Raw genomic sequence first — 27,882 nt, 5'->3', positions numbered from 1 at the left:
TACAGGTGTGGAGACTGACTGGCTACAATTTAATCCATTCATTTAAAAATGAACACGCTAAGCAGTCCATTTTCAGAAATATTGGTGCTGGTGTCACCCAGATTGAAACCATTCAAGGGAATCGTATCTTCTCCTGTGGAGCAGATGGCACATTGAAAATGAGGGTTCTTCCCAACGCTTTCAACATACCTTCAGGCATTTTTGACATTCTGTAGCTTTCTGCCAGCTAACCCTGTTTTTATATAATGTCCCTTTAAATCTCAAAAAATGCAGTGATATGCACTGTGGAATTTTTCTGTTGCCTTTCAAAGCAATTACAGCAACGTTAAGTATTACTGGGGGGGAAAGATACAGTACTTTTTCAACAGGTATATTTTGAATATACCTATAAGGATCATTGGGATGGCAATGTGAGTACTGTGTTGTAAAAGCAAAGAATAAAGCCCAGTACAGTCAGTCATGGGTGGGGTATTGCTCAGTAACCCACAGGCTGCATTTAGTAAGTATAAGTGTATTGTAAAGGTCCTGACAGCTGTCAGTCACTTAACAAGCACTGTGGCTCTACAAGTCAGTAAGCATTTCTAATGTGATTCTGATTATTTTTATTCCAGTTTTTCCCACTAATGGAAGCATGTCTACAACTTCTCATTGTAAAATAGTTTAGTTTTAATTAAAGGTACTCAGTGTATTTGGTTTTCACAAGAACGTGTGATGGATGCAAATGCTGTGGAACAATGTGCAATCAAGAATGTACTGTGAGATGTATCATTTTATGCTGAGATTTCTTTCCCAGTTAGTATTACTACATAGTTGATACTGTAAACTTGCACATTAACATTTTTAAATGCTTTTTTTTGTTTTAATTTGCACACTATTTCCCTTCCTTTCTGACAACTATGTTCTCTATTGGCCACCTGCCTTTACTTTAGGAATGTACTGTGTGCATTAAATGTTTGTAGTGAGGACCCCCACGGTTCTGGTCAGCTTTTAGTTTTTGAAATTCATTTGTCCAGAAAATACTTCATTAAATGAAGCTAATAAGAAAATACCAATAGACATACAATGCCACATTTCAGATGAATGTCAGGCTTTATGTGGCCAGCTAGTAAATAGTGGATAAAACTGGTAATTAAATTATTACCACAGCATATTGTATAAACTATGCAGAGTTCAATATTGTTTGCTTGTAATATAACTAGCTACTGTTGTCAGATGTATTTTTCTGTTGTAAACAAAAACTATGTTCTTAAGGCACTGGAAAAGATGTCTGCGTATTTAAATGTTAATGAAGTGTCTTACTCTTCCAATGAAAATTTTGATGTCTGTGCTGTATTGTAAAATATACTGGAATAAAAAGCACCTTTCTCCAAAGGCAATCTTAAATTGCAGGCTGTGAAGTAGGAAAAGAAAGAAAAGTAAATGTCATTGTTTAGTTTTCCCTTTGTAAGTTAAATAAAATACTTTTATTTCATGGAACAGTTCATTTCAGAACTTTCTTACATTTAAATAGACTTAACTAAACTTCTTAGAGACTGAATGAGTGAGCTTTGACTTGACCTGACCATACTCAAGTAAGAGAAATGTTTGCATTTCATTTTCAGCTTTCCTAGAAAATTATGAAGTTAACATGTAGTTCTTCATCTCCAACTGAGGCAGCTGCAAGAAACACTTCTTATACAAGCCTGGCTCAGCCGCTGAGGCAGGAGATGGAGTTTGCTGGCCTTTCTCCAGTAGGTTGATCTGACTGGGTCAGCAATGACATTCAGAAATTTAACATATATTTAACATATGCATGCTATATAAAAAATTTCAAATCCGGCTTAAACTGTATTTTCACCAGTATATATCCCTGATGATTTTTATTCTTTTTTTTTTTTTTTTTTTTTTAATCTGAGAAGTCTACTTTCTTAGTAACATAATTAAAAAAAGAAAAAAGAAAAAAAAAAAACACAACCTCCCCCTAGACTGTAATTCTGGACTGTGACGTTTTGTGTTATTGTTGTGGATAGGATTCTTGGCACATGAGTTCTGACGTGCTTATTAGTTCAGAGTATTAATTGTGCTTTTTTTGTCTCCACCTGCACCTCTATTCTTAGCATGGGATGCCAAAATCCTGGTTTTAGTGAAACCAGCAAACATGCTAAGAGAAGAGGATACTGCCCAGGCCCAGCCATCACTGTATCACACACTGAAGCTCAGCTGCTGCAGTATTATTTTTCTAGTACATCTGTTAGTTAAGTTCTGCATGCAAAGATCCTCCTGCATTCCTTTTATCCATTCAGTGGCTCCCTGATACCAAGTAGGCATTAAACAGCTGAGTGCAGTCAGGTTTAAGAGACTTTGTTTTTAAATATTTGGATTAATTCCATGGATTTACCAATAGACACAGACAACTTAGAAATTGAAGTTTTCAGAGGGCGTGATTTTGAACTGAAATACGCAAAGACACAATTGATGTTCCAGTGTTAAATTTAGATATCTGAAGTACTGAACAAAATTAAAATCAAAAACTCCTATCACTTTTCACCTTTTGCTCCTGAAAGTTTGAATGTGAGTGGCTACCTTCTGAACCAACAAAAAATTAAGTCACTAAGCACTATAACAAATACAGGTCATCCTGCTCCAGGTATTTCATTTTTCAAAGAATACCAGCAAAGAAGTACACTCTCCATTTTGTGACTTCACTTCTATGAATAAGTGCGAGGAAAATTTATCAGAAATGCACCTTCCTTGTAACTACACTTAGTAAGTTGTAATTCTGTGAAATGGTGGACTTTATGTGGCAGTGAGGGGGAAGGAAGAGATTCCAACAATGCGAGCAACTACAACACTGTTTAAACAGGAATTTTAATTTAAAAATGTACATGTTTTCTTCCAATTTTATACCCAGTTACTTTCCTTCCCACATTCGCTTTACTAAACACAGTTTCACATGCTTCAGTATTTAATAATGCCATTACTACCATTTTCCTTGGAACTGGGGCTGGATTGTGCTTTTAACGATGTAACAGTTGGCTGGACTTCTCAAATTTGAAGATTTTGCTTTTTGATATTTAAACAACTCTTTCCACTCCTTTTAACAGCTCTATATCCTTGTCAAAAATATGTTCACAGAGGAGAGGGGCAAGTATTAAGTGAAAATAACAGAGGAAAGTATTTGTACACAAGTTCATTATTTAGACACTTATACCATAATCACTGACTAGAAAATGATTCAAGATAAGATGATTGCAACTGAAAGTTATAAATAGTCACTGCTGATCACAGGACCATGGAATAATCAGCATACATTAGGTCTAATTATCGCCTCAAGAACGGGAAAAACAAAAGCAAGTCTGTGGTAACTGTGTGCCAGCTGTAATATTGAACAGTCATTCTCTGAACAACAAAAAGAAGAAATAGCCTGTATGATTTAAGTGCATTTATACAAAGGGGTCTGATTTCCCTTTTATCAAGCATGCAAACCACCGTCAGTGAACAGAAAGGGTATACCATGTGAAGGGACTCCAATATGTATATCATATAGCTTTAAATAATCTATTTAGTCAAATTCCTAACATTCCTTTTTAAAATATATTCATCCACCAAAATGTACTGGATATACCATTAAACTCCCATTCTCCCATGTATACAAATTCTTATCTCTTAGACTGTATGAGAGCATAGCAAGAACAGACTGTGAAGACCGTAACTCAAACCTTGCATCAACCTGCTTTTCTTTCAGTAAATCAAAAGCAAAACTTACTGTCATGTCCTTAGTGTCAGTAACATACATAATTCCACATGCTATGAATGCATTACCAGCTTTGGACTTTGGATATGTAGTATTGATATGCCGAATGACCGAGAATGTTTCTTCATCAATGTGTGCTACTATTATTGTTTCATCAGTGCTTGAGGCATATATAATCCAGAGTCCTTTTTCATCCACTGCTATGTTGAAATACGTCTTCGAGTTAGAAAAGAGGTAGTTACGGCCATGATACAAGGCATTCTCAATGAGCAGCATGCCCAGCGATGCTTTATCAAGCCCAAGTCTGAAAGGAAATAAAGTATCAGTATCTTGTGTTAAAAGTGTGTTTGTGTGTCAACCGTTGGTTGGATTGATTCAGAGGATGTTATTACTGGTAGAAGCATTGTTGAGAATACTTAAGGACCATTCTAATGATACCTTTTAAAATGAAGTGCTCCACTGAAAGCACCTTCCAAAACACTAGGAGAAAATTTGACAATAATAAACAATTTAGGGCACACAAGAGCATGAATTCACTTTGGTAAGTTTAGTTTTATTTAGTCTATGAACGTTAATATCACTGAGATGAAGGGAGCCAACTAAAAGAAAGGACGAGTGTGAAAAAAACGAGATACCAGGTGAAACCCCAAACTGAAATCTACAGAAATTTGCCTTCTACCTGGCAGGAGCTAAAGGGAGAAAGTGTGATTGACCGAACTGGCATGAATTCTGGGCAGGTTCACCTAGTCTTAGAGCTCGTCTTTTCAAAATAGTTCAGATAATGCAGTGATTTGCTCAAATGAACATCAAAGGAATAAAAATGCTACTTTTGCAGAGCCAAAATTCTGACCTCATGCCTTTGAAAGGACAGCCTGAATGTCTCCTCTGATGTATAAAAGTGGTTTTATTCCTTGAAATTCCTTAATATGATGATAGTCCAAAGATAGTGGCATTTAGCACCTTAAAATTGAGTTCTTCTACAAGTGCAAGAAAATAATCAGCTGCTATCAAAGCATATTTGCAGTTAATATTTAATCAGTGAGTAGTGTAGTGCTCTAGTAAGTGCAGAGTATGCTTTTATCCTTTTAAGTAATGCATTCTATAACAAAGCACATTTCACTGTCTAATATTTCTGTAACCCTATAGCTAATTTCTTCGCATAGAGGAAAAGAATTTTTCAGTCCAGGAATCTACTATCCAAGAGTTTTCTGAAAAGGGCAGAATTAACACTGACAAATTATGCAGGAAAATGATCCAAAGAAAACTCAGAACTCAAAAAGTGATTCACTTCAGCTTTTCTAGAACTCAACTATGCAGCAGCTCCATAGTCCAGCAGCAGATGTTTGTGTTAAAACATGCTTTTTGGGCTGGAGTTGATTTCCAAAAAATGTGTCATCCCTGCTAAACCTATTACTCACTTCATATTTGTAAACAACCTGATGCAAGGGCTAGCAAGAACAGTCCCATAGAAATGCCAGTTTTCTTCAGGAGGTTTTTCTATACAAGTCAACAAGGCAAAAAGCATCTCAGGATACATTAGAAACGAGCAAGATCATAGAAACATAGAAAACCTTGTCTTTTCCTCTTTTATGTGAAAATTCTGAAGCAGAATAGTGAGGTTTCATTCCTGAGGTTCCCTTCCTGTCACTCCATGGGAGCTGTGTAGCCTAGAACTCCAAATGGTTCAATTAAGTCCTTAATCTTCCACCACCTTGAGGTAAATAGTGAGATACAGGTCAATGTCGCATCAACCACATCAAGCTACAAGCAGTATTCTGATCAACTGAGATTAGTAAGTCGACCAGAATGAATAGAAGTGGGAAAACATTACAAGACAAAAGTGGAAGGGATGAAGCATTCCTTATACAAGGGATCTGACCATCACTAGAAAACTTACTTAAGGGCATCAGAGAAACCTAATTTTGTCAGCTCGTAAATGTGACAAGAAACTCCTAGATGTTTCCAGCATTTGCAAAATCATCTAGCCACCTTCTCACCTGTTCTTTGCACAACATCAATACAAAAGCTGCCAGAAGCTTTTTTGCAGCCAAGAATCAAGGATTTTACTATAACAAAATTCATACTGCATAATCCTTTCTATGCTGAAAATAAATAACCTCAGAGTGAACAACTGAACAGAACGGCAAACTTTGAGCAACTTCTTTGAGAGGTTCTGAAGATTCCATGAATAGCTTGTGTTCTTCTGTGCGTGAAGGCAGTTCCAAATTAAGGATGTCCAAGCAATAGTGAGGAACTTTTGTACTATCACTATGCACTGTTCAGACGGAGATGGTCTTTAAAAATGTATAAACAAAAATCCCTACAGATACTTAAAGGAGGTTGCCAAAAAATGAGTTTGTCTTTGGCAGAATAGATATTATAGAATCTAAGCAGCTTGCTTACATTCCTTAGCATCTAAATGAATATAGGAAGAAGGCACGCACACCTGCTTGGGTAGAGACATCAAAGTACAGTAATGTTCTTGGCTCAGACATCAGAGTCAACTGAGCTTGAAAGAAGATGCAATCTTTCACTTGCCCTTGGGCTGTATTTCTTTGGCTCTTCCCACAAGATGAGATTCTGGTTTTGATTTGTATTGTCTGTCATCAGTAGAAACTGAAGAAATAAGGATGTAATTTCCAGTTCAAATTCAGGGTGATGCACTGGGAGAGTTACAGAAATCTATTAGAAGGAAACCAAACATTGTGGATTCCTCCACAATGGAACATTCAATCACAGGTCACTATGGCCTCAGCAGGTGCCTTGGTGCATTCCTGTGCATGAGCAGCATTACCAGCAAAGAAGAGTGCTATCTGAGAGCAAAATGTGCATCGACCCAGCAAGAAGCTCTGGTAAGCCAACATGTTCCATAAGTGGGCTTCAGTTGTATAACCCCTTATCTGTGTCCCCCAGACTGAAGCTGAACCAATTGCTATGCTGATGCAGGTAGATACACACATATAATCATATTCTTTTTTCTAACCCTTGTATTCCTTATTCAGATCGCATTTCTTTCTGCCAATTACAAACACAGCAAAGAATCCAAGTGCAAAAACACCCAATGCATAATAGGAACCCGCTGGACCCAAGGATTTCCAACAGAAAAATCCACTGCCATCTCTGCACATAGCATCTTTTTAATCTGAAGGACCAACTGTTTTGCATCTTGTACATCATATAGTTACTGCTACAGTTATCTGCCTGGACACAGAGCTGCACAGTGATTAAAGAGCTAATTGTCACATCAGAGTAATGGGCTGAGAAGCCCAGTTCCTCAGCTCCAACAGATGATGCACACATAGACTGCATGGAAGGCCAGTGGCCCACATTCCAGTTACAGACAGGAAAGTGTTAATTGTTCTATTCTGAAATGAATTCTGAACCACTTCTTCCATTCTTCCTATGCTAGATAGAACCAAAAAGAAGCAAAACAGTACAAAAGAAGCGGCCTGGCTTTTTGAGGTCCATCTCTATTGCTAACATATGGCTCCTCCGTCCACCACATCATTAGCCTTAAGCAAATTATATTTGACTTACTTCAGAATGACATTGGTTCCTCCCTTTTGGTAGTACAGATGATTGTTTTGTACTGCGTGACCACAACCATAAAAGAATCCTGTGATGTTAATGATCCTGTAGCTGTCATTCAGCAAGGCATTGGAATTCTCATATTCTTTTATAGAGTTTCCTAAAAGGAAGAATAAAAAATAAAATTAAAAGACCATCATTTGATTTACCCAGTTTCTGAAATCCCTACCCTAAAATTCAATCTCTGTTAAAATTCAATCAGAATCAAGTTTGTGACAGACAATGATCGTATTTATGTTTTCAACAGTAATTTAATATGCTGGAACATGATAAAATAATCCAGAAGCAAAGCCAAGAACACACAGAGGTGTTCAAGGGGCAGCTTCGCACTGAGTAATCAGCCTTAATGTTGAACACGCTTGCTAATCTGTGACAATATTTCCTTCCACCATTCACGTCCTGGGAAAGATCCTGAAATAATGTAGCTCACATAGCATCTGATTCATTTACACTCTCCCCTAATGGTAAGGCAAAGTCCTAGCTACAATTTAGGGGATTAAATTAAAACCATAGGAAGCAGTAAAGGACAAGAATACAAAGACATGGACAATGGGCACTAAAAAAAAATCCTCAAGCTATTCAGAATCAACAGTGATTCTGAAAACGTCAGAAAATACTAGAAATGTCTATCATCATATGCATAGCTAATATTATACAGTAATATGGAAAACATTCTCAAAAAGATGTGGGTAAAACCACCATGCTTTGTTTGAAACATGTTAATCTGGATTGAAGGACTTATGAAGGCAATGTTAATAAGCCTGACTTTTGATGATAACTAGCAGTGCCATACCTGAGAAGTGCATGGTAAGCCAAATCCTTTCATCGCTCACATTCCCAGGTTCCCGCATCCACGTTCCAAACGTTTGCTGTACGCTGACAAAGTGAACAGGACTTCCTACAGATGTTATGACACACTCTAGTAGAGAAAAAGCACGCGTCCATTACCTGTGTGACTGCAACCCAGCAAGCAGCAGTTAGGCTCACATTCTAGCAGGTTACCAGGTTTTTTGGAATGACCGGAGGGTCTGTCTTCAGCTTTTCCAGCCAAGGTATCATCATTTGGTACAGCACACGTCTCACCTGGATTTCAGAGAGAAAGGGTCAAATGTGACATCTTTCTACAGACATGCATCAGTGGCTTCACTAAACTAAAGAAATGATGTTTGGGATTCTATTTCACCTAGAGAAGCACTTAAGTGATTCTGGTCATCAATGATATCTAAATAAATGAACAAATGAAGCGTTCAGGTGAGTTCATTCCCTTGAGGTTGTCAGGCTGACAGACAGCTTTGAAGAGCAACTGGTTTTGCTCAGCAGATTTCATTCTCTAGCTGAGAATTTCGGAGTAGGTGCTTTGAAAGGCAGTGCTGTCCCTCTCCTCAGATAGCAGCAGGTAACTGAGGCAGCTGCCAGCTGGCTGACTTATTCGTAATACCAAATCTGCTTCCTTGGGAGTGAGCAATGGCCAAACTCAAGGACCTCACGCCTCAAAATCTGGATGCACCAGCAGTGGGGCTGCACTCTGGTGACAACCATGGAAGTTCTGAACTTGCCATGAATCCCCAGAACAGTAAACCATACCTATTGTACACACTGAGCACTGCATGCATAAGAATGCAGATCAGCCACCTGTGCCATGAAATAACCAACATAAAAGACTAAGGGAAATTATACACCATATTCTTTCCATAGAGAAATGGTTCACCAAAGAAGCAAATAAACAACTGCAAACGTTTTCCCTCACTCCTCAACAATTTGAAGGTTAACTGGTTGGGTTTTCTGCAGCATTTACCATTTAAATGATGCCTTTATGAGATTATTTATAAAACCCTTTCTGTCAACACAGATGCACCTTCTGTCTTTAAAACAATGCAGCACATTTCCATTTTGTTACAATGAAAAACTGCAGAGAACAAATAGTTCTCAGTCCTGTCCTGATTTTACTGCACCTCTCTTCTAATCCCGTTCTTAACATTCACCTCCTTCCACATTTCACACATTTTCACTGTTGCTTTCCAACTGATTCCTGAGCTTTGCAGGACTGTGATGACGTTGAAACAAGGAAGGTAGCAAAAATACGAAGCAGCCATCAAATAAAGCTGAAAAGGCAGTATGACACTGAGGAAAGAAAGAGCAGATTGCACTGCATTGCTTCCTCCTTAAGGTTATAACCTCTCTCTGTTCATACAGAAAGAAAATACTCCAAAAACAACACATATTTCTCCCACCTGTTTATCTAGAACACTTACTGATATGACATTTGAAGTTGTAATTGATCACAACTTCTCTCCTTAAAAAAGGTACAAACAGTCAATCCAGCTGTGGGAAGACATGCCTGTAGCTGGAACCCAGAAATCCCTCAAATACTCTTTCCAGGTTTTGATCTCAAAGTCTTCTCAAAATATTTCAAGAAAGGAACCCACCCCACAGAAATGACAAGCTGTGATATACAAGTTTATTAGTCTCAGCCCAAGGAAACTGATAAATTTAACTGCATGAACAGCTCCTCATACAGTGGTTTATCTAACACTGTGGAATAGTCAAGGACCAGGTCAATGTTTCTTGTGAAGATGAATGCACTGTTTGGATTTGAGAATATTTGCAAACCTCTCTGGGAACTTTCAGCTGCATGAAACAGAAAGCAATTAAGATTAGAAAGTTTTCTATCAGAGACCACTATATGAAATTTCCACTGCTTTCTTTCCACCCAAAATAATAATAATAATAATAAATATCATAGTGGTTCTTCTGGTCATAAAATATTCTGGCTGAGAGTTAACAGAATTTACAGGACATTAGAAGTATGGATATGGTCAATCTGGGGAGGATGTGAAGGGCAGAGTGAGGGATGTGCTGTTTCTTCTAGAATTAGCTAACAGAATCATAGGAGCAAAGCACCTGAGCTTGCAACTAATTATTCTATTCTCTTAAGGAACGTAAATTTTGAAACAGGTAAAATCTGGTTCATGGAAATCATTCTTACATTCTTATGCAATAAGTTAATTACAGCTGTAAATGAGGACATGTATTCTCTATCTTCAAAGGGGTATGATTATTATATAAAAAAAGATGATTTAGTTTTGCATTAGGGTCACACGATTCACTACTCATAACATTTAAGTGCTCACTGAGGAGCACCTCTTCTGTGCAAAGTTATTTGAATATAACTCCCATCTGCACACCAGGATTTCAAATCCACCAGAAATCCATCAAATAAAGTTTATCCCTCCAAAGAACTTCAGACAGTACCAACAACTGGAAAAAAGCTACCAGAGTAAATGCTCTAATTAGATCTTGCACAGCACTTCACACATTTCTGAATTTCAAATAGCATCAAATTTCTGCTCAGCTATCAACTCTGGCTCTTTGGGTTCCATTCTGATGCTTCAGTACCCAGTGTCTCCCAACTGAAATTCTCACACGCTACTACAATTGCATTCTAAGTTAAGAATAAGAGACAGAAATAACTGATGTATGTTACAGCCAGCATTAAATATTCACCAGTTAACAGCATTTGTAATAAAAAGATTTCATCTTACCAAAAAAAGATGACATTAATACACGTACCAGGCCTAGCTCACTCAAAACTCCTACAAGCTGAAACAAACCTTGCTAGAAGCTAATCACTAGTTATCTCCTTGCAGTGAACAATTCAGGTGTTAGACATCCTAAATACTGAGTGCCTTGCCTGCAACATGAAGGGCTGCTAATGACAAATGGGCAGAAGAAAGAAGGGAGAACAGTATTTTGAATCCATTACCACTCAAAGACTTTTTCCTAGCACTGGAGAAGAACCATGCTCCCACTCCTCAACTTTACTATTGCAGCATCAAATCAATACCACCCTGTTAATGGTGAGACTTATGAATCGCTCTGCATACTTCACACTTGCATTGTTTGTTCCAGTTTATACATTTCCAGTTTCCAAAGAAACCTCATTTAATCAACACTGTCACAAACAACTCCCTTCTTTTCTGAAAAATGTGAAAGAAGGAGAATTACTATCTGGGACATTCTTTGCTATCACTCTGACCTTCTCAGTGAGGAGGAAAAATCATCCTAATACTGTACAGGGAGCAGCAGTCATTGAAAGACACTGATCTCTGGCATCAAATGTAATACCATCCAGGGTACAGGACAAAAGGACAGCAGGGCCAGATCCAATATGTAGATCCAAAACTGAAAGTTTCCTTCCATTTTCAAGCTAGAAATACAAATGTTATTCTAGCAAAAGCTTCTCTTTGCTTTCCATTATCAGCTGACGGATCGACCTAATATTTTCCAGTTATCACAATACAACAATGTTTGTAGAGCACTGAGTAGAACACTGCAGAGCATCCAAGCAACCAGCTTGTCTCACCTCATACTGCTTCAATGACCAATAAGAACAGCTCTGAGGTAACATTTCTGGTCAAATTGGTCTAAACTTCAGGGATTTGAGAATTCAAATGCATATAAAATACAGCTGCTGAGTTTTACAACAGAACGAGTAAGATTTCGAAACATCAGTGTGTACCTTTTTCCTCCACCTCTATATGAAGGGGAGAGGAAGAGGAGAGAGGAATGCAGCTGCTGCATTTCAGCAGATAGTCTATGAACTGGCAGTTGGGATGTTCATATCTTGGCTATAACAGTATCTGCAGTGAAATTTGCAGCCAATCACTGTTACATCACACTTAGAACAACAGGCTTAATCTTGAACCTGTGGATAATACTAAAAAGAACAGTGGAAAGAACTAACCTGTGCATTTGTTGCTGTACACGTTCTCCTGAAGCTGTGCTTTACCTTTACGTTTTCCTGGAGGCCCTGGAGGTCCAGGAGGTCCAGGGGGGCCTGGTGGTCCAGGTTCACCTTTTGCACCTGTGTACAAAGCAAAGCACAATGTCACAGGCCCTGCAGTCAAGGATGCAACCTGCAGAGAACTGAGAGTCCTCGTGACAGACCTAGTAGAGATCTCTAAAATAGCTTTTGTCTTCTGAAGAGGTTTTTGTGTACAGAAAAAAATACAGCTCAATAAACTGTCTGGAGTGCTAATTCTTGGAATCATAGTATCACAGAATATCCCAAGTTGGAAGAAACCCATAAGTACATCAAGTCCAGCTCCTGGAAGGTGAGCAACCCAGCACTTTATAGGTTCCAGGACAACAGTGCAATTTAATCTGTCTGGATTATAGGCATATTAGAGAGTTATAAAGCACAACTGCCCTCTGTACAGTGTTCTCAAAGACTTCAGTTTTAAGGGCTCCAGTGCCACAGTTTTAGCAGCTTACACGTTCAGTTGCCATGATGCTTTCTTTACATATTCCTGAGTGGAAATCTGCTCTCATTTTCTAACACATAAGTAAAACTACACTGCATGAAAGAGCAGGAGATCAGCTGTCTGGAAGCATCCTGGAAAGGGTGGAATTCACATACACGTAAGTCTTCTTGTGAAGAACTGCATTATAATGGGAACACAATTCCTTGGGCGGTCTTTTTTATTTTCGGAGCTGCACATACCCTTGACACTATTACTGAGAGATTCTAATATCTGAACTGTAGCAACGCCCAGAAACTTCACTGTGGATGAAGTGGCTGTGTTGGCTGGTCCAACTCTTATAAAGCACATTCATGCTACAGAAGCAGAGTGTCTATTTCTCCACCATGTACACTGTTGCAGGAGAGAGTACTTCTTCCTACCTTCCAACATCACATCGTTGTTTGCATCCCCCTTTTCTCCCTTTGCTCCTCTTGCACCTTTCACACCAGGCATACCATCCTTGCCAGGTAAACCTATTTCTCCAGGTTCACCTTTCTCCCCTTGGTCACCTTTTGGTCCTGGCACACCTAGAAATAAAAAGCATTTCAGGACAAAGAACACTTACCCACGGTAAGTGGGTAAGCACACCGCTCCTAAAATCAATACATTCTGTTGAAGTACAAAATGCATTCACCCTAGTTGTTCGGTGGCTTGCCATATTGCACCTTCAATATTTTCTCTTGCCCCAGCAGAACATTAAAGTAACTGCCCACTAACATCTCCACGTGCATTTGTTGTAAGCATGATCACTCTGTACGCCTCCTGTGCTTGGTCATTTAGCAGAGTAACTTTTTTAACAAGACGTTCATTTGTCCTGCGTAACCTTGGCCAGAGCATTTTGCAACAAGGAACACAATGGTGTGGTTGTACAACTGACACCAAAACGTTCCACTCTCTGCCTTTGTGTCAGTATTTTATGCTTTAAAAGAGAGAAGTGAGCTGCCATAGAGCCAGAAATGGAAGTGTTCTTGCAGGCCAAGGGTTCACGCTATATCTGTAAGTACTTGAGGAGAAAAGACTTGTCCATCCTCTTACAGTATTACTATTTACATTGAAATTGTGAAACCAGAAACAGAATTGTAGTTTTGGGGTGAAATCTGAAATGTGCCTTCTGCACAATTGCCCTATGACTCTAAAAATAGGCTTTCGCTTTCATATCCCATTAAACAAACAAAAAGAATGTTGATGAACACTAAAGCGACGGACGATGTACTGCCTTCAAACAACCACAGACAATTGGCCCAAACTCAGCCTTCATTTTTAAAGCCCTCTGAAGTCAAAGATTCCTTATGTTGGCAGGCTGAAGAAATGGTAATATTCTTATAATGACATTATTTACAAGAAATTTTGGAATACTGAGGTGCAATTAATTTTATTTTATAGCCTTAATTTGCAATATTTGACAATATATTTTTTACCATTTTTCACTGTCTAGAATACATCTGAAGTGATCTACAAAAACTTAGTGCAAGACAATGAACATTACAGAATTCTGCAATGTGCTAATCCTTTGTGAACACTGAATCCCTTCTCCCTGTAACGAAGGTCTAAAAGTAATTGCATCTGAAATTTAACAGTCAGAACGGATTTTATTTTATTTAATAATAAAGTATACCCATTTTTCCTCTCTTTCCATTTAGTCCTGGTTCTCCCTTTTGACCTGGGACACCTGGGGCTCCATCTGAGCCATTGTAGCCGGGCAGTCCATCGAGCCCAGGGGGCCCTGAAGAAGCCAAACAGCACAACAGAAATGTCAACATTCACCATAACTCCGAAATCAATAATCAGCATTTCTAAGAGCTGTTTATAGCATTAAATTGAAATAATCAGCTAATCTTTTACAACACTCTTTGCCTAAATGCTACCAGAAAATTCTGAACACCATCTAGCTTTGAACAAATATGCTCTGGCAAACATTATACTATTTTCTCACCTCCAAGACAAAAACACAACCTCCCTTCTGCCCTCAGAGGGGCAAGGTTGACATTAGTAGGAAAGTGATAAAGGCAAGTAGTCATTCTATTCTCCTTCATTCTAAATTAGCAAAGGAAGACTATACTTTAAAGATGCGTTTCTGTAGTTCAACATCTATACCAACAACTGTTTCAGCTACCCAAAACCATTATTGCAGTTGTCAAAATGTCTTACCTGGGGGACCTGGTGGGCCTACACCAACAACATGCAAAAGAACACAAGAAAGAAGAAACAGTGAGTTTATCCTAGCACATAAACAAAAACAATTCCAGATTGAAGTGATGAGCGTTAGATCAGAACAATGAAAAAGGGAGCAAAGCACATTATGTCAAAAGGATATCCTATGAATTTACATGTTTTGTATTGTAAGCAAACATTTGAACACCACTGTTTGTACATGGAATTGGTCTCTGGACTGCACCACACTCATTACAGCACCTGGCTGGAGAACTGCCTGGTACAGTAGAAATTGGACTTAGTTATTCTACAGCTTTTATTACAATAACATCTGCCTTATTCCTTCTGACTTAATTTGAGTATAGGGCCTTAATGGTAAGAAAGCACAGCAGGCAGGAGTAAAGTACTACCTGAAAATGTTTCTATTGCAAGATTTGCCTTTTGTGACCCCCAATACACATTAAAAAAAAAAAAAAAAAAAAAGTTGTTGCATTTAAAGGACCAAATCAGCTCCGTGAGCACTTTTATCCAGTCACTGAGTACTGCCTTGTTTCAACAAAAATAAAATCTCTAAGACAAAATTACAGTAATTCCTCAATTTCCCTACAGATGACACTTTCCAGCATTAACAAGAAAACACCATGAGTAAAGTAAAAAGCATTTTATGATGCCATCACAGAGATTATCCCTTTTAATCAGCACTGACAGTAATACCAGTTAATAATTTACTGCCAGTTTTCCAATAACTGAATCTCTCCCCCACACCACAGATTTATGTGCATTAGCGCCTAGCATTTGTATGCCATCTGAGACTCTGAGGATCTTAATTATCCTTGTAACAGCATAAGATAAGTAATAGAGGTGCTTGAGAGGTAGTAGAAAGGGTGACAGCAGAGAAAGCCAGGACCAAAGAAAGGGTTTAATAGAGTCAGAAGAGCAGAAAGCTGTGGAAGGCATTGAGTAGTTGTGAATTCACAACTCTGGAGCCCAAGGAAACATGGGTTCAACTGAACTAAACTTCCAGCACTTACAAGTAGATATAGGTAAATCCCAAAGTAGCACCTGCTATCTTTTCTAAGTAAATAATGCAAGTGATATACACATATATATGTGTGTATGCACATGTATGAATTTTGATAAATAGCAAAATTTGTCATGTAAAACTTTATCTACCTCAAGTTCTTTGAAAACGTTGTGATTCTGTATTGCTGAGGGTAAAAACAAATGTAACTTTCATGGCAATTAACATACCAGTTAAGCATATCCCTTTGGTGCTGTTACATAAATCCACCATCACTCGGACCTAAAGAAATTAAGTTCAAAACAAGGTAAGCCACAACAGCTCAAAGAAAATGGTCTGATTTACAAAACCAAAGATACCATTACTGTGCTTCCAAGAATAAAATATTTAGACCTGTTCTTACACTGAGACACCAACCACTTCCTCGTGCAGTCATTCTCTGGCACAAACCTGTTTGGTACACCTCATTGTAAATCCTACTAAAAACATTAAGAAAATACTTATTATAGGAATGCCCATGCTACAATTCCACAAATCACCTTCTTGGCCATTTTAAAGCAGTTTTTTTCCCTTCTACTGGAGGCCTTTCTATTATTTTTATCCTTGTGTTATAATTTCAAATTCTTCATCCCCCTACAGCACCAACCCTGACCCATTCTGAGAAGCTTCAGATTCAACCTAACTTAGCTCAATGGCTGTTGCAGTCAGGATTTGCTTGCTCTCCTCCCCCTCATCTCTCAAAAACCAGGCTTCTATGCTGTAATTTGTAAAATGCACCTTGTCCAAGCATTCTCTAATTCAAACTGCATTTTAATCTCAGTGGTTTTGTTGAGATCATTGAAGTGATTACAGCTCGCTCTGAAGCCCTGCAATTATCTCAGCATTATATTTGCCACTCAGTGCAATCCACACGACAGTTACAAGCCCGGCATTCAGAGAGCGCGTTACAGTGTGCAGCCTGCAGCACAGCCTCCAGCTCAGCCATGAGAAGCCAACAGCCTTTCCATCAATATATTTTGACAGAGCACATCTTGATTTGAACAGAGGAGGGGCACAAGTGGACAGTCTTGTCACATGCTGTTAAAATACACTTTGTGTCTCTCAGTTGAATTTGGAGAGCACAATAAAATTTGTTTGTTCCATACATGTCATTTAACCACAGAGGGGTGGCACATGTAGCTGCCGCTGTCACAACTATCCAACTCCACCAACAGCAAACAGTTGTAACAGCATTCCAAAGCCTGTGAGGATCCGAACATTTTTTCCACTGATTTTATTTGTGAGTCACTCAGACTCAGAGAATCATAGAACCTTTGGTTCTATCCCCTAAGGTTGGAATGACCACAAAGATCACCCAGTCCAGCCATCAACTCATCCCCACCACGTCACTCAATGCTACGTCCACCCTTTCCTTGAACACCTCCAGGGACAGGGACTCCAACACTCCGTGGGCAGCCTGTTCCAGTGCACACTCTTTCTGAGAAGAAATTGTCCCTAATATCCAGCTGGAACCTCCCCTGGCACAAACTTGAAGCCATTCCCTCTAGTCCTGTTGCTGCTACCTGGGAGCAGGGGCTGACCCCCACCTCACCACAACCTCCTTTCAGGCAGTTGTAGAGAGCAATGAGGTTTCCCCTGTGCCTCCTCTTCTCCAGACTCACCCATCCCAGTTCCCTCAGCCGCTCCCCCTAAGACCTGGCTCCAGACCCTTCGCAGCTTTGTTATCTTTCCCCGGATGCACTCCACGGTCTCAATGTCTTTCTTGCAGAGAGGGGCCCGAACTGAACACAGCACTCGAGGTGCGGCCTCGCCAGTGCCCAGAGACCTGCAGCTCCTGCTGGCTGTGCTATCTCTGACACAAGCCAGGATGCCGCTGGCCTTTTTGGCCACCTGGGCACACTGCTGGCCCATGTTCCACCACAGTCTGCTAACACCCCCACATCCTTTTCCTCTGCAGCTTTCAGCCACTCTGCCCCAAGCCCGCAGTGGAGCATGGGGTTACTATGACCAAAATGCAAGACCCGGCACTTGGTCTTGTTGAAGTGCATGCAGTTAGCCTCAGCCTGGCGATCCAGGTCCCTGTGTAGCACCTTCATTCTCTCAGGCAGATCGACACAACTTGGCGTCACCCACCATCTTACCGAGAACGCACTCGATCCCCTCATCAACAAAGACATTACACACAGGGCTGCTCTAAGCATCAGACCGAACCACGGTGAGCGCTCGGGGCCGCACGCGGCGCGCCGCCCTACCGGCACCATGGAGTAGGTGAGCATCATCAGCATCTCCTCGCTCTCGGCACGCACGTGCCCGCGGCGGCTCCTCCTGCTGCGGGCGGGGGGCGGATGGCCGGGCCCGGCTGAGCCCAGCGGGTCCCGCACGGTGCCGTTGGCCGCGGGGATCCGCGCCGCCTCCAACTCCCGCAGCGCCGCGCTCAGCTCCCGCCACTGCGCCAGCAGGAACAGCGTTCCCGCCGCGCTGAGCGCCGACAGCAGTCCCACGGCGGCCAGCGCGCAGCGCAGAGCCCGGCCGCCCGCCTCCATCGTGCTGCGGCCCGGCGGCTCCGGCCGGCAGGAGGGATTTATGGCCCCCGGAGCCGTGGGTCGCGGGATGGGCGGGGGGGAGTGGCGGCCGTCCGGTAAGGGATACTGCGCGATAAAACAAAGCTCCCCTTCACGTATGGGATCACTGAGATTAGAAAAGACCTCTAAATTCATCTAATCCAAACATCCACCCATCCCCACGTCCCTCAGTGCCACATTCACCCTTTTCTTGAATACTTCCAGGGACAGCGACTCCACCACCCCCTGGGCAGCCTGTGCCAATGCCTCGCACCACTCTTTCTGAGAAGGAATTCTGCCTAGCACCGGACCTGAACACACACTGCCATTCTGCAGTGCCAGTGATCCTTCGCTAAGAACACACGTCATTCACAACACTCATATGAACCAACAGCACTACCTGCTGCTTCCGAAGTTCAAGCGTGGATGAACATTTTCCCAAAGTCTCCTTGCCAAACCCTGTGAGCCGTGGGATATCTTTGATACAATACATTCTGCTCCTAATTAATTCATGGTAAAAATAAGAAAATGAATTGTACAGTACTCTGTCATGAGGAACATCACAGTTTGACTGAATGTGAAGACGTCATGAAGACCATAAAACTTAAAAGAACTCTGAGAAAGAGTTGTAGAAATGCTCTTTAAGAATACTTAAACTTTAAGCTTGAAGACAAACAGCTATGCTTTCTCTCACTGTTGCTATTTCAAATTGATCTCAGGAAATTCACAGCCTTTGAGTGCCTGGTTCCCTGCAAGAAAGACCATCATTCCATCTCATTCCATAATGGCACATGAGACAATAAAATTACCTCATGTCCAAAGGAGTAGGGCTCACCAACATGCTAATCTTTCTCAAGGGTGGACCGGCACCATGCAGTCTTGCTAGTCTCATTTGCACTGTAATATGGGCTAACAGACATTTCTGGTAGCTCACATTGCAAATATCCTAACTTATAATTTAGCAACAGGTTGCACCATCTCAAACCCATTGTGCTCATCTTTTTCCATGGCATAGTGCATTTTTCAGCTTTCTCTATCTTATAAAACAAAATCAGGAATCTAACCCCTTAATTAATTGGTTACAATGCTTAAAATTTAACTTGGCTATTAAAAAAAACATTAACCCTATAGGGATGGAACTGCAGTACATATGAAGCACATATTTAAGTTTTGTTTCTACTAACCTTGTGAGGGGAAAAAGAAAAAGAAATACAACCTTACACAGAATTTCTCCTAAGTCATTATTTCCTAAGCAAGCTTTGTTTATCATGTCATAGATACTATAAAACTGGTTAGAATCTGTCACAGCAGCAAACTAAAGCATTTTTGTCTGAGAACATAAACAGAATGTCAGTCCATCTGAATGCCTCCACATCCCCTCATCCTCTCGTACTCCCACTTCAGGGCTTTGATTTTTCATCACCTTCTATGTGTCCCATCCCAGTACAACACACCCAAACTCTTGGTCCATCCATTGTCACCAGCTGCACCACAGCCCCATTCTTAATTCCTCTGTTCCTTTTCCATGATGAAAAGGAAGGGTCCCAAGGGCAGAATGATGAACGGCAAAGCAGAATGAAGGTTTGAGAATGCTGCTGATAAAAGTACACTCAGTAATAATCTACACCAACATAAGAAAACAATTATCCCTTATATCCATTTGGTCCTTTTTTCCAGGTAGGTCAGATAGATGCCAACAAGCAGCAGTTGAATTATTTGCTGGCACTTCAGGAAATTGTCATTCTGAAAGCATGCCCTACAGCAAGCATGCATCATACCTGACCTGCAGGAAGCGTGGCATACAGCAGTGATGTACATCAGCCAAACCTATGTGGGAAGTAGAACAAAACTATCAATGTATTGCATGCAGACTGCAGGTACAACATCACATTTATTCTTTGCACAATTCCAGCTCAGTCACACAGCTGAAATAAATTGTTAGAAGATAAAACATTGCTTTACCACGAGATATTTTTGCATCCAAATTACACGCTCTGTGTATAATAAAGAACATCACTTGATTATTCTGAGGCAGACAATGTATTCAGAGGGTGTCACACTGAAATAATGCTCCCACTGATGTTTCACTTTGCAAAAATTGTCATAACTGAAATCTCATTTCTTTAGGCTGCTCTCCCAAGATGAAGCACACTGCAGATTGGCACACTGCTTTCACTTGAATAACTAATGCTGAAAGATGGACTGAGTTCTGAGGGTGATACTCCACTAGATAGACAACCAAACTTCCTGCAATTATGACATTAAAATGATGCTAAAACAGACCATAATCTTTATGAGTACTATCAGAAAGAAGTTCACCTCTTTCCCTCATCTACTTAAAGACAGAAAAAAAAATCCTTAAAAGCTTTCATAGCTCCCATGATAACTTATATTCCACCATATTCCTGAGACACTGGTACTGGTAACTGCTGCAGTTATATGCCCAGCATGGATATATTCAAGAAGGACAGAAACACCAAATGCTATAATGCCCTTTTCTCTTCATCTCTATCACGGTTCAAATCATGCAACACATTGGCAGCCACGCAGCTATAGAGTTCCTCCATTCAAATCATGGTTGCAATTCAGTATTGGCACTGAAGCGAACATTGTTTCACTGTAGCATCCAGACTCTGCACCAAACTTCATGGTTAACTTTGTCCTGCAGAATAGCCTCAGGCTCACATCAATGACAGCTGCCAGAATGCATTCTGCTCACATTCTGCACCTACATTCCATACACATTGTAGCATATTGGATACACAAGCTTCCCTTTAAAGGAGGGGGGAAAACAAAAAGAAAAAAGTTATTCTTAAGAGTTAAAAAAAAAAAAAAAAAAAAACCTACATGGAAAGGTTATGAATTGCTAGATGATTCTTAAATTACTAGCAAAAAAAGCTGGATCTATAACCCAACCCCTTTAAGTTTCTGTTGTGCATTCCAGTGGCATAAGGCTATAAAGTTCTTTAAGGCATCAGCAACATATACCTTAATTAGAACCCCTGATTTTAGGCAACTTCTACTTTAATACAGAGTTGTAAAAATAAATACACGTATACAACAGAGTCCTGGTATGTTTTGGAATATCTAGACAATGATCAAAGCAAACCAAGGACCAATGAAAATCAACTTCTTACTAGGTCAGCCAAGCTGACCTTCACATCCAGAACAAAATGCACAAATCTTGGCAAGCCGTGCAGCACAGAGAGCACTACCCGGTGGTGCCAGCAGCACAGCTCATTGCTGTCCAACAGCCACTGGCTGCTAACGATGGCTTTCCCAGAAAAGTGCTCAGAACTCCTAAATATGCTATAAAGACCAGAGCTGAATCACAGAGAAAATGATTTGAGGAGCAAAGTCACACAGAGCAATTCAAGCACCATTGCTACAATTGTTCACTGGTAATTTAAACTAGAGGAATAAAAGCAACTGAACAAATGTATGACAAATGGAAGTGACTCAACAGATCTATCACATCCTCATCACAGCACTGCAATCTGAAGGCAATAAATGCTACTGGAGAAACCAGTAGTTCAGGAATTAAATACTGAATTTTTATTAGCAAACAAACTGTCAAGCCCAACTTTTGTCTAGATTGAAAGCAACACACAAGACAACATCTGCTAAAGGTATTCCAGTAACACATCTCCCAGCAGTAACTCCAGTTCTGAGTTGCAAACTATGGGCACTTACCTCACCCACTTCCCATGGATTTGCCATGGAAGCAGTATGGATACACCACAGTGGCCTAAGGATATCAGATTAAATGAACAAAAATAGCTGCAAATGAAGCAGAGCAGCCTTAAAACTTCCTCTTTGCTTCAGAGATTTCCTTTCTGCACTACACTGCGTGTATGTTACATCCATCCCTCTGACTTCTTAGCACTATACACAGTGCAATCTTAGCAAAAGCTGATTACAGCTGCCTGTGCCTCTCACTAACTTTCACTCAAAGGACTGAACACAATCAGCATTCTTCATAGTTTCCTCACGACATTCTGCCATTCAATTGATCTACCATTATGATCCACTGGAAATTAAAACCACATTTTCTTATCTGAGCACTTACTCATTGGCTGTACTGCTCTACAGGCTGTAAGGACACATCCTAAGATTCCCTATAAAGCCAAGAGAGACAACTGGCACTGCATGGCTTAACAAATTCATCCAGTGCCTCTTACAAAGGGACGTGGGGGCTGAGTTGCCAAGCAGCCTTCCACCTGTGGAACAAGATGAACCCCATTCCAGGAAAGATTGCTTTACCTCTCCTGCTAATAAAGCAAGCTCAGACATATGTGTCTGAAGTTAATGGACAGTGTACCCACAGCAATATTACCTCTGCGGGAGCTCGGCGTATTAGGATAGATCTTATTCAGACACATTTCATAAAAGATCATCTCTGTTTCAAAGGTTTTATCATCTCATCTCCAGGCAGCACACAACAGGAGTGGAAAACAAGAAAAGAAGACCGAGGCAGAACACTTTATTAGGTTTTTATTCTTAGATTTATTACACTTCATGGAGTTTTTAAACATGAATCTTCTAAGCATACCATTTTCAGGAAAGCTGCTGTGTAACTTAGGCACAGAATGTACACTCATAACTCTATTTTGAATATTTTGCCTTACTTTGGGAGAAGCTGTGAAAGGCACTGAGTTTAGCTGAGGGAGGAGAGGGCACAACACCCCCACAGCCACCCCGATACAAAGCCGTGCACTCCTTCATCTTCAGAAGAAGAAAAAAGCAGTCTGTGCAGAGCTCAAAATGGCACATGGCTGTGACACAACATTCAAATTGTTCTGGGAATACAGGATGGAGGGGGCACTGGCAGAATGCTCAGCTCCTTTACAGGCATTGTGGCTCCTGCCCACGTCTACAGTAATTTGGCACATTCTGTGTCTGGGAAGAATCCTCTCATATTGCACTGTCTGAATTTTTATTCCTGGTCTCCACAGAAAAAAAGAAACCATCTGAAGATACCACAAAGAGATGAGAAATGCCACAAAGCGTAACCTGAGGAATGGCATTTCTAAGTAAACAAGATTGAGTCACAAAAACTTTTAAGAAAAAAGCAATTTGAACAGAGTTTTGATGGGTTGGGTGCTGTGCTGCCTGGTGGGCACAGAGGTCTCCTTGTCAGGAACAGGCTGGCAGCAACCATCGGCTCTAACAATATCCTGCATTGCAGTCAGACATGGTACTGAGAGGTACATTTTACATGGCAGACAATGGAACAGCAGATTTGGGCAGCTGACCTCCAACCTTTCTGCTGTACAGCTTTTTCTACCAGAGGGCCTTTTAGCCCATATTATGCTAATGCAGAGGAACCGGAGAGCCTAGCATAGCTATCAGTTGTCATTCAGAACCAGCACTTACAGTTAAACAAAAAAAATATATAAACTATAGATTTAATCTCAGGATAAATAAAGGAAACTGGCACAGCAACACAATTTATTTTGTTCTCTACTCATTCACTACCGTTATATTTTCCAGTATACTGGCAGATCTGTAGGAGGTTCTAGAAACACTACAATGGACATCACAGCAAAACAGTTTAGAAATATTGGTAACTTGCCATCCCTTCTTAGTTTTTGTCACCATGAAAGTGCATCCTCTGTCCACTTCTGTTCCTATTTCTAAATCAAGATTTGGATCTTTGTGTCAACAATGACAGACAGCTCTAAAAAAAAAAAAAAAAAATTTCTCTCTTTGTTTTCCTTTTTTCTCCTCAGAAGCACTTTGTAAATCCCAATGCTCTTTTTTATTACTTGTCCTTTATTGTATTTATTTTTTCTCCTGAAGGTACATAAAGAGAAATCACATCAGAAACAAGAATGCCCCAAACATTCAGCCCTTCCACCTGTTTCTTTGATTCCCCACCTTTATTAGCACATGGTTATTTTTGCACTGGCACTTGGAAAGTTTTGCACTGTTTCTACATAAACTAGTTTACATTAATAAAATCCTATTTCTTACAAGCCTGCCCTTTTTTTTTTTTTCTTCTTCTTCTTAAAACACATCAACTCTACAGGATGCAACGTTGACTTTTAGCCTCACCAAACAGCACTACTGACACTGACCCAGGGCCCTGCACTCACATCCTGCACTTCACAATGAAAGCAGTGTATATATTGGTGTGCAGACACCAGCAGTGAACGTAACAGAAGCATTAATATTTCACTGTAGAGCCTCAACATAATCACAGATGATTCAGAAGTCTGACCTTTGCAGTCTACGATAATTTCTGCTTTGTCTGCATTTCACAGTTTATTAGAAAGGACACAGATTAAGTATACTTACCTCACATAACTTTAAGGCCCAAAATAATTTTAAAGATCACAGCATTTGGGAAATATTCTGAGTCACACAATGGAGTCCCACAGAGCCCACAGCCAAAGAGCAATTACAGTTGTTTGGTCCATAACCATACATAACTGTTTCACTTTTGCTAGCAGTTCCTTCTGCAGACAACCACAACTACTGCAGTGCTGCTTGGCACGAGGCTGTAAAACCCACCAAACGCTTCACCATGCAGCATGATTACCACATTGCACAAAACTGGCTTCGGGCCTTACAAGGTGCAGGTAATATAGAAGCTTAGAACAACATATTTCAACTCGGTCAGAATTATTTTAAAGCAGAACTTCCAACCTGAAATTCTGCTTCGCTTTCAGTTAGCTTCATTCACATCCTTTATGGTTTACAATACTACTATTTCTCCATAGACCATTTCAAAACATCTACTTCTATTTGCCAAAATAATGCAAAAAGAAAAAAGAGGGAGAAAAGGGGGGGAGAGGAGAATTAGAGAAGGGAAGGAGAGGGAAAGGAGAGAAGAGAAAACAACTAAAAGGTATCACAGCATTTTATGAGAAACTGATCGGTCACAAAATTCTCCATAACTTTGACAGATACATGCAAGAATGTATGTAGCAGTAGAACTTTCTGAAAATCCATCGTCTTGTACAACCAATCAATCCTTTGCACAGAACCTACTTTTGCTAATCTGTCAGGCCTTCAAGCAGAGCAGGGCTGAGAAAGAAGCTAGGCACAAAGAGAACGCTCTGAATCCTGCCCACTTCAGAGTGCATGCAGTCAGGGCAGCTCTCTTCGCAGAGCAATCGGTACCATTAGCAAAATAAGCAGCAGCACTTGAAGGAGCAGTTAAGAGGATTCAGAACAACTAGAAATGATCGGTCACATTTTCAGTTGATTGCTTTGTACCTTCTTTACAAGCTAAACTTGAGTACTGCGTATTTATATTCCACCAAGGAAATACCTACAGTACCTTCAGTGCTGGAACTGTTCTGTTCCATAAGCACTCTTAAAATGTCTGCTTCCACTGCTGGCACTGCATGCACAAGAGGTTTGGCTACATTTTCCACTTAGCAAAAGTTTAACTTGCTTTTGGTTGAGATTTTTTTTTGGGGGGGGGAGGTTGGTTGGTTAGTTGCTTTAACTTTTGGTGGAAATCGTCTCTAGTTGTTAAAAGTAAAAATGCTTAGAACTTCCTATAATTTATGCAAGTGACCACTGGAAAGGATTCTATGTGATACAACAATGGTATGACAGAGTATGACTATAATAATCAAATAACAAAAATTTGCCTGAGAAAGTCAGGAGTGCTTTCCTGCTAGTGGCACTGAAAGACAGCCAGTCCGTTCAAGCTGCTGAAAGGGGAAGTAGGGAGTCCAGCAGCCCTAATGGATCGATGTGTCCTACCATGCCTGGAGGGATCCCAGTGAGTAGAAGAGCAGTGCCGGCCCCTTACAGAACACAGTGCTTATCTGGCTGAACAACAAGGCCCTAGATCTCAGGAGTCCTGCAAGGTTCCAATCCTATCTTTCTCCTTTAAAAACAGGCCAAGTAGCTGTAATTAAAGTACAAAGAAAGCTCAGAGAGGCAGATAACCCCAAACCTCAACTCCTTGTGAATAACAAGAAATACTTGGAAAGCATGAACGTTACTTCAAAGAAACGGGAAAATGATTTAAGTTCCACAGAATGTACTCTGTCTTCCTTGGTCCTTTCAAGTTCAAGCTCTCTATCACCTTTACTGCAGTCAGTCCATGGGCAAAGAGAAAAAAAATCTGAGACAGTGCTACCTAGTTCCTGCACATCCAGAAGGGGCAAAGTTTTCATGCACCTCTTCCTTTTCCTGGCCAGCTGTAATTCCAACTCAGGAGCAGGAAAAAAAAGTAGCTAAGCTGAACAGCTAACAAGAAGCAAGAAACTGTAGATGCCCAGATTCAGAGTTTGTTTGAGATGACACATCCACGACCTGTTCCTGTACTACTTCATTACAGCCGCTTCTGTGTGCGACAAGAACACATTGTCCCCATCTTCACAACCAGCTGCACTTCTTGAATTAATAAGTGTAAGTCTATCATAGTCTGAAGATCTGAACTTATGGATGTTTTTCTCCTATTAGTCTCTCAGCATGTTGTTAACTCTTTCCATTTTGACTTACACTGGCTGTTTTTTAACGCTGCTTTATCAGTTCTGATGTGGACAGAATGAGAACAGTGATTTGGAAGGAAGCTACTGAAAAAATGCGGCTTACATTTTTACAAGGTTTACATCCTCTTACCAGGCAAGAGCAGTGCTTGATATAAGCTATCTAACGTCGATTCCAAAAGGCGACAGCAATGTAATCCTGCAATTATATATTTTTTGCTTTTGTTTCAAGTATCTCAAAGCCCAGTGCATCCACTTGGCCCTAACTCATGCAGGTAGACAGTTCTCTTGTAACAGCATACTGGTTTTATACACTGCCACAGTGAATTACACATTTTGATCAGCAACTAAAATATTTATGCACCAAAGCCACTACGTTGTGTGTGCAGCCACTACTATAGGCTTAGCATTACGAGTTCGGGGCTACAACAACCCTAAAAGCCCACAGCCCCAGTGCAGCTACACACATATATAGTCTTCACAGAAGGAATGGTTTTGGTAAAGCACAGATCATACAAACACCAACGGAGACCAAATGCAAGTGGCTCCTGAAGAAGCAGCAGTCATAAATGGTACTTCTACTAGTGAGGTTTTTTTCTGCATTTGTTCCAGACAGACACAACAAATACTTCAAAAAACCAATAAATCACCTTCAAGGTCATCATCTCCAAAGACTTGCATCTATCTCAAGACGGTAGAGAGACGCTTTCTGACAGTACTTGAAGGTATGATGAGCTCTTCCCAAAGCTTCTCTTTCTTTCAGCACCCTTTAAACACTTTTAAAGAACTTAGGTTCTAAGGACATATCCCGCAGCTAGGAGAAGCATGTGGAAGACTGCTTTAAGAACACTGCACTGAGCACACAGTGGTTTGATCATTACATGTAATGTAATGATGAAATAGCAGCCATCCCATCTGCTCAGCAGCTATGCACAGCAGTGTTAGTGCACGCTCATGCACAAACCTTTTTGCCATTTAAAGAGGCAGAGATATGAGATGGAAGCCAGACTTCTTCACCAAGTAGGGAACTTCACAGATTGAGCATGAGATATCCCCACGGTTTTTCCAT

General features: G+C 40.4%; 2 protein-coding genes across 7 annotated transcripts in view; one reads left to right on the top strand and one right to left on the bottom strand.

Moving 5' to 3' along the window:
* The window catches only part of DMXL2 (Dmx like 2), a 51,640-nt gene extending 50,164 nt beyond the window's left edge, over nucleotides 1–1,476 (top strand). For all 5 annotated transcript variants that reach the window (XM_085233553.1, XM_085233552.1, XM_085233550.1 and 2 more), the window contains one exon: nucleotides 6–1,476. In XM_085233553.1, coding sequence (XP_085089679.1) covers nucleotides 6–215 — 210 coding nt within the window. In that variant the 3' untranslated portion in view covers nucleotides 216–1,476. The remainder of the gene's footprint in view (nucleotides 1–5) is intronic.
* A 1,353-nt stretch (nucleotides 1,477–2,829) lies between these two features.
* Nucleotides 2,830–18,413, bottom strand: GLDN (gliomedin). Of its 2 annotated transcripts, XM_010717411.3 has the most exons (10): nucleotides 18,049–18,411; nucleotides 16,027–16,078; nucleotides 14,773–14,790; nucleotides 14,240–14,347; nucleotides 13,005–13,151; nucleotides 12,066–12,185; nucleotides 8,324–8,404; nucleotides 8,115–8,240; nucleotides 7,271–7,421; nucleotides 2,830–4,037 (listed from the first exon to the last, which is right to left on the bottom strand). In XM_010717411.3, the coding sequence occupies exons 1-10, from the start codon at nucleotides 18,337–18,339 to the stop codon at nucleotides 3,578–3,580; spliced, it is 1,554 nt and encodes a 517-aa protein (XP_010715713.2). In that variant the 5' UTR covers nucleotides 18,340–18,411; the 3' UTR covers nucleotides 2,830–3,577. The 2 variants fall into 2 exon arrangements, with proteins under 2 accessions (XP_010715713.2, XP_085089681.1); XM_085233555.1 differs by lacking the exon at nucleotides 14,773–14,790 and having other exon boundaries at nucleotides 18,049–18,413.
* Nucleotides 18,414–27,882: the final 9,469 nt, after the last annotated feature.

This window comes from Meleagris gallopavo, chromosome 12 (genome assembly GCF_905368555.1).
Source record: "Meleagris gallopavo chromosome 12, MGAL_WU_HG_1.1, whole genome shotgun sequence".
Taxonomy (NCBI): Eukaryota; Metazoa; Chordata; class Aves; order Galliformes; family Phasianidae; genus Meleagris; species Meleagris gallopavo.
This window is presented reverse-complemented; position numbering and strand designations above follow the sequence as displayed.

Coding starts and splice junctions, on each gene's coding strand:
- GLDN (XM_010717411.3), bottom strand. CDS start 18,339: ATGGAGGCGGGCGGCCGGGCTCTGCGCTGCGCGCTGGCCGCCGTGGGA. Junction 16,079..18,048: donor TCACCTACTCCATGGTGCCG/GTAGGGCGGCGC, acceptor TAATTTCTTTAG/GTCCGAGTGATGGTGGATTT. Junction 12,186..13,004: donor CAACGATGTGATGTTGGAAG/GTAGGAAGAAGT, acceptor CTTTGTACACAG/GTGCAAAAGGTGAACCTGGA.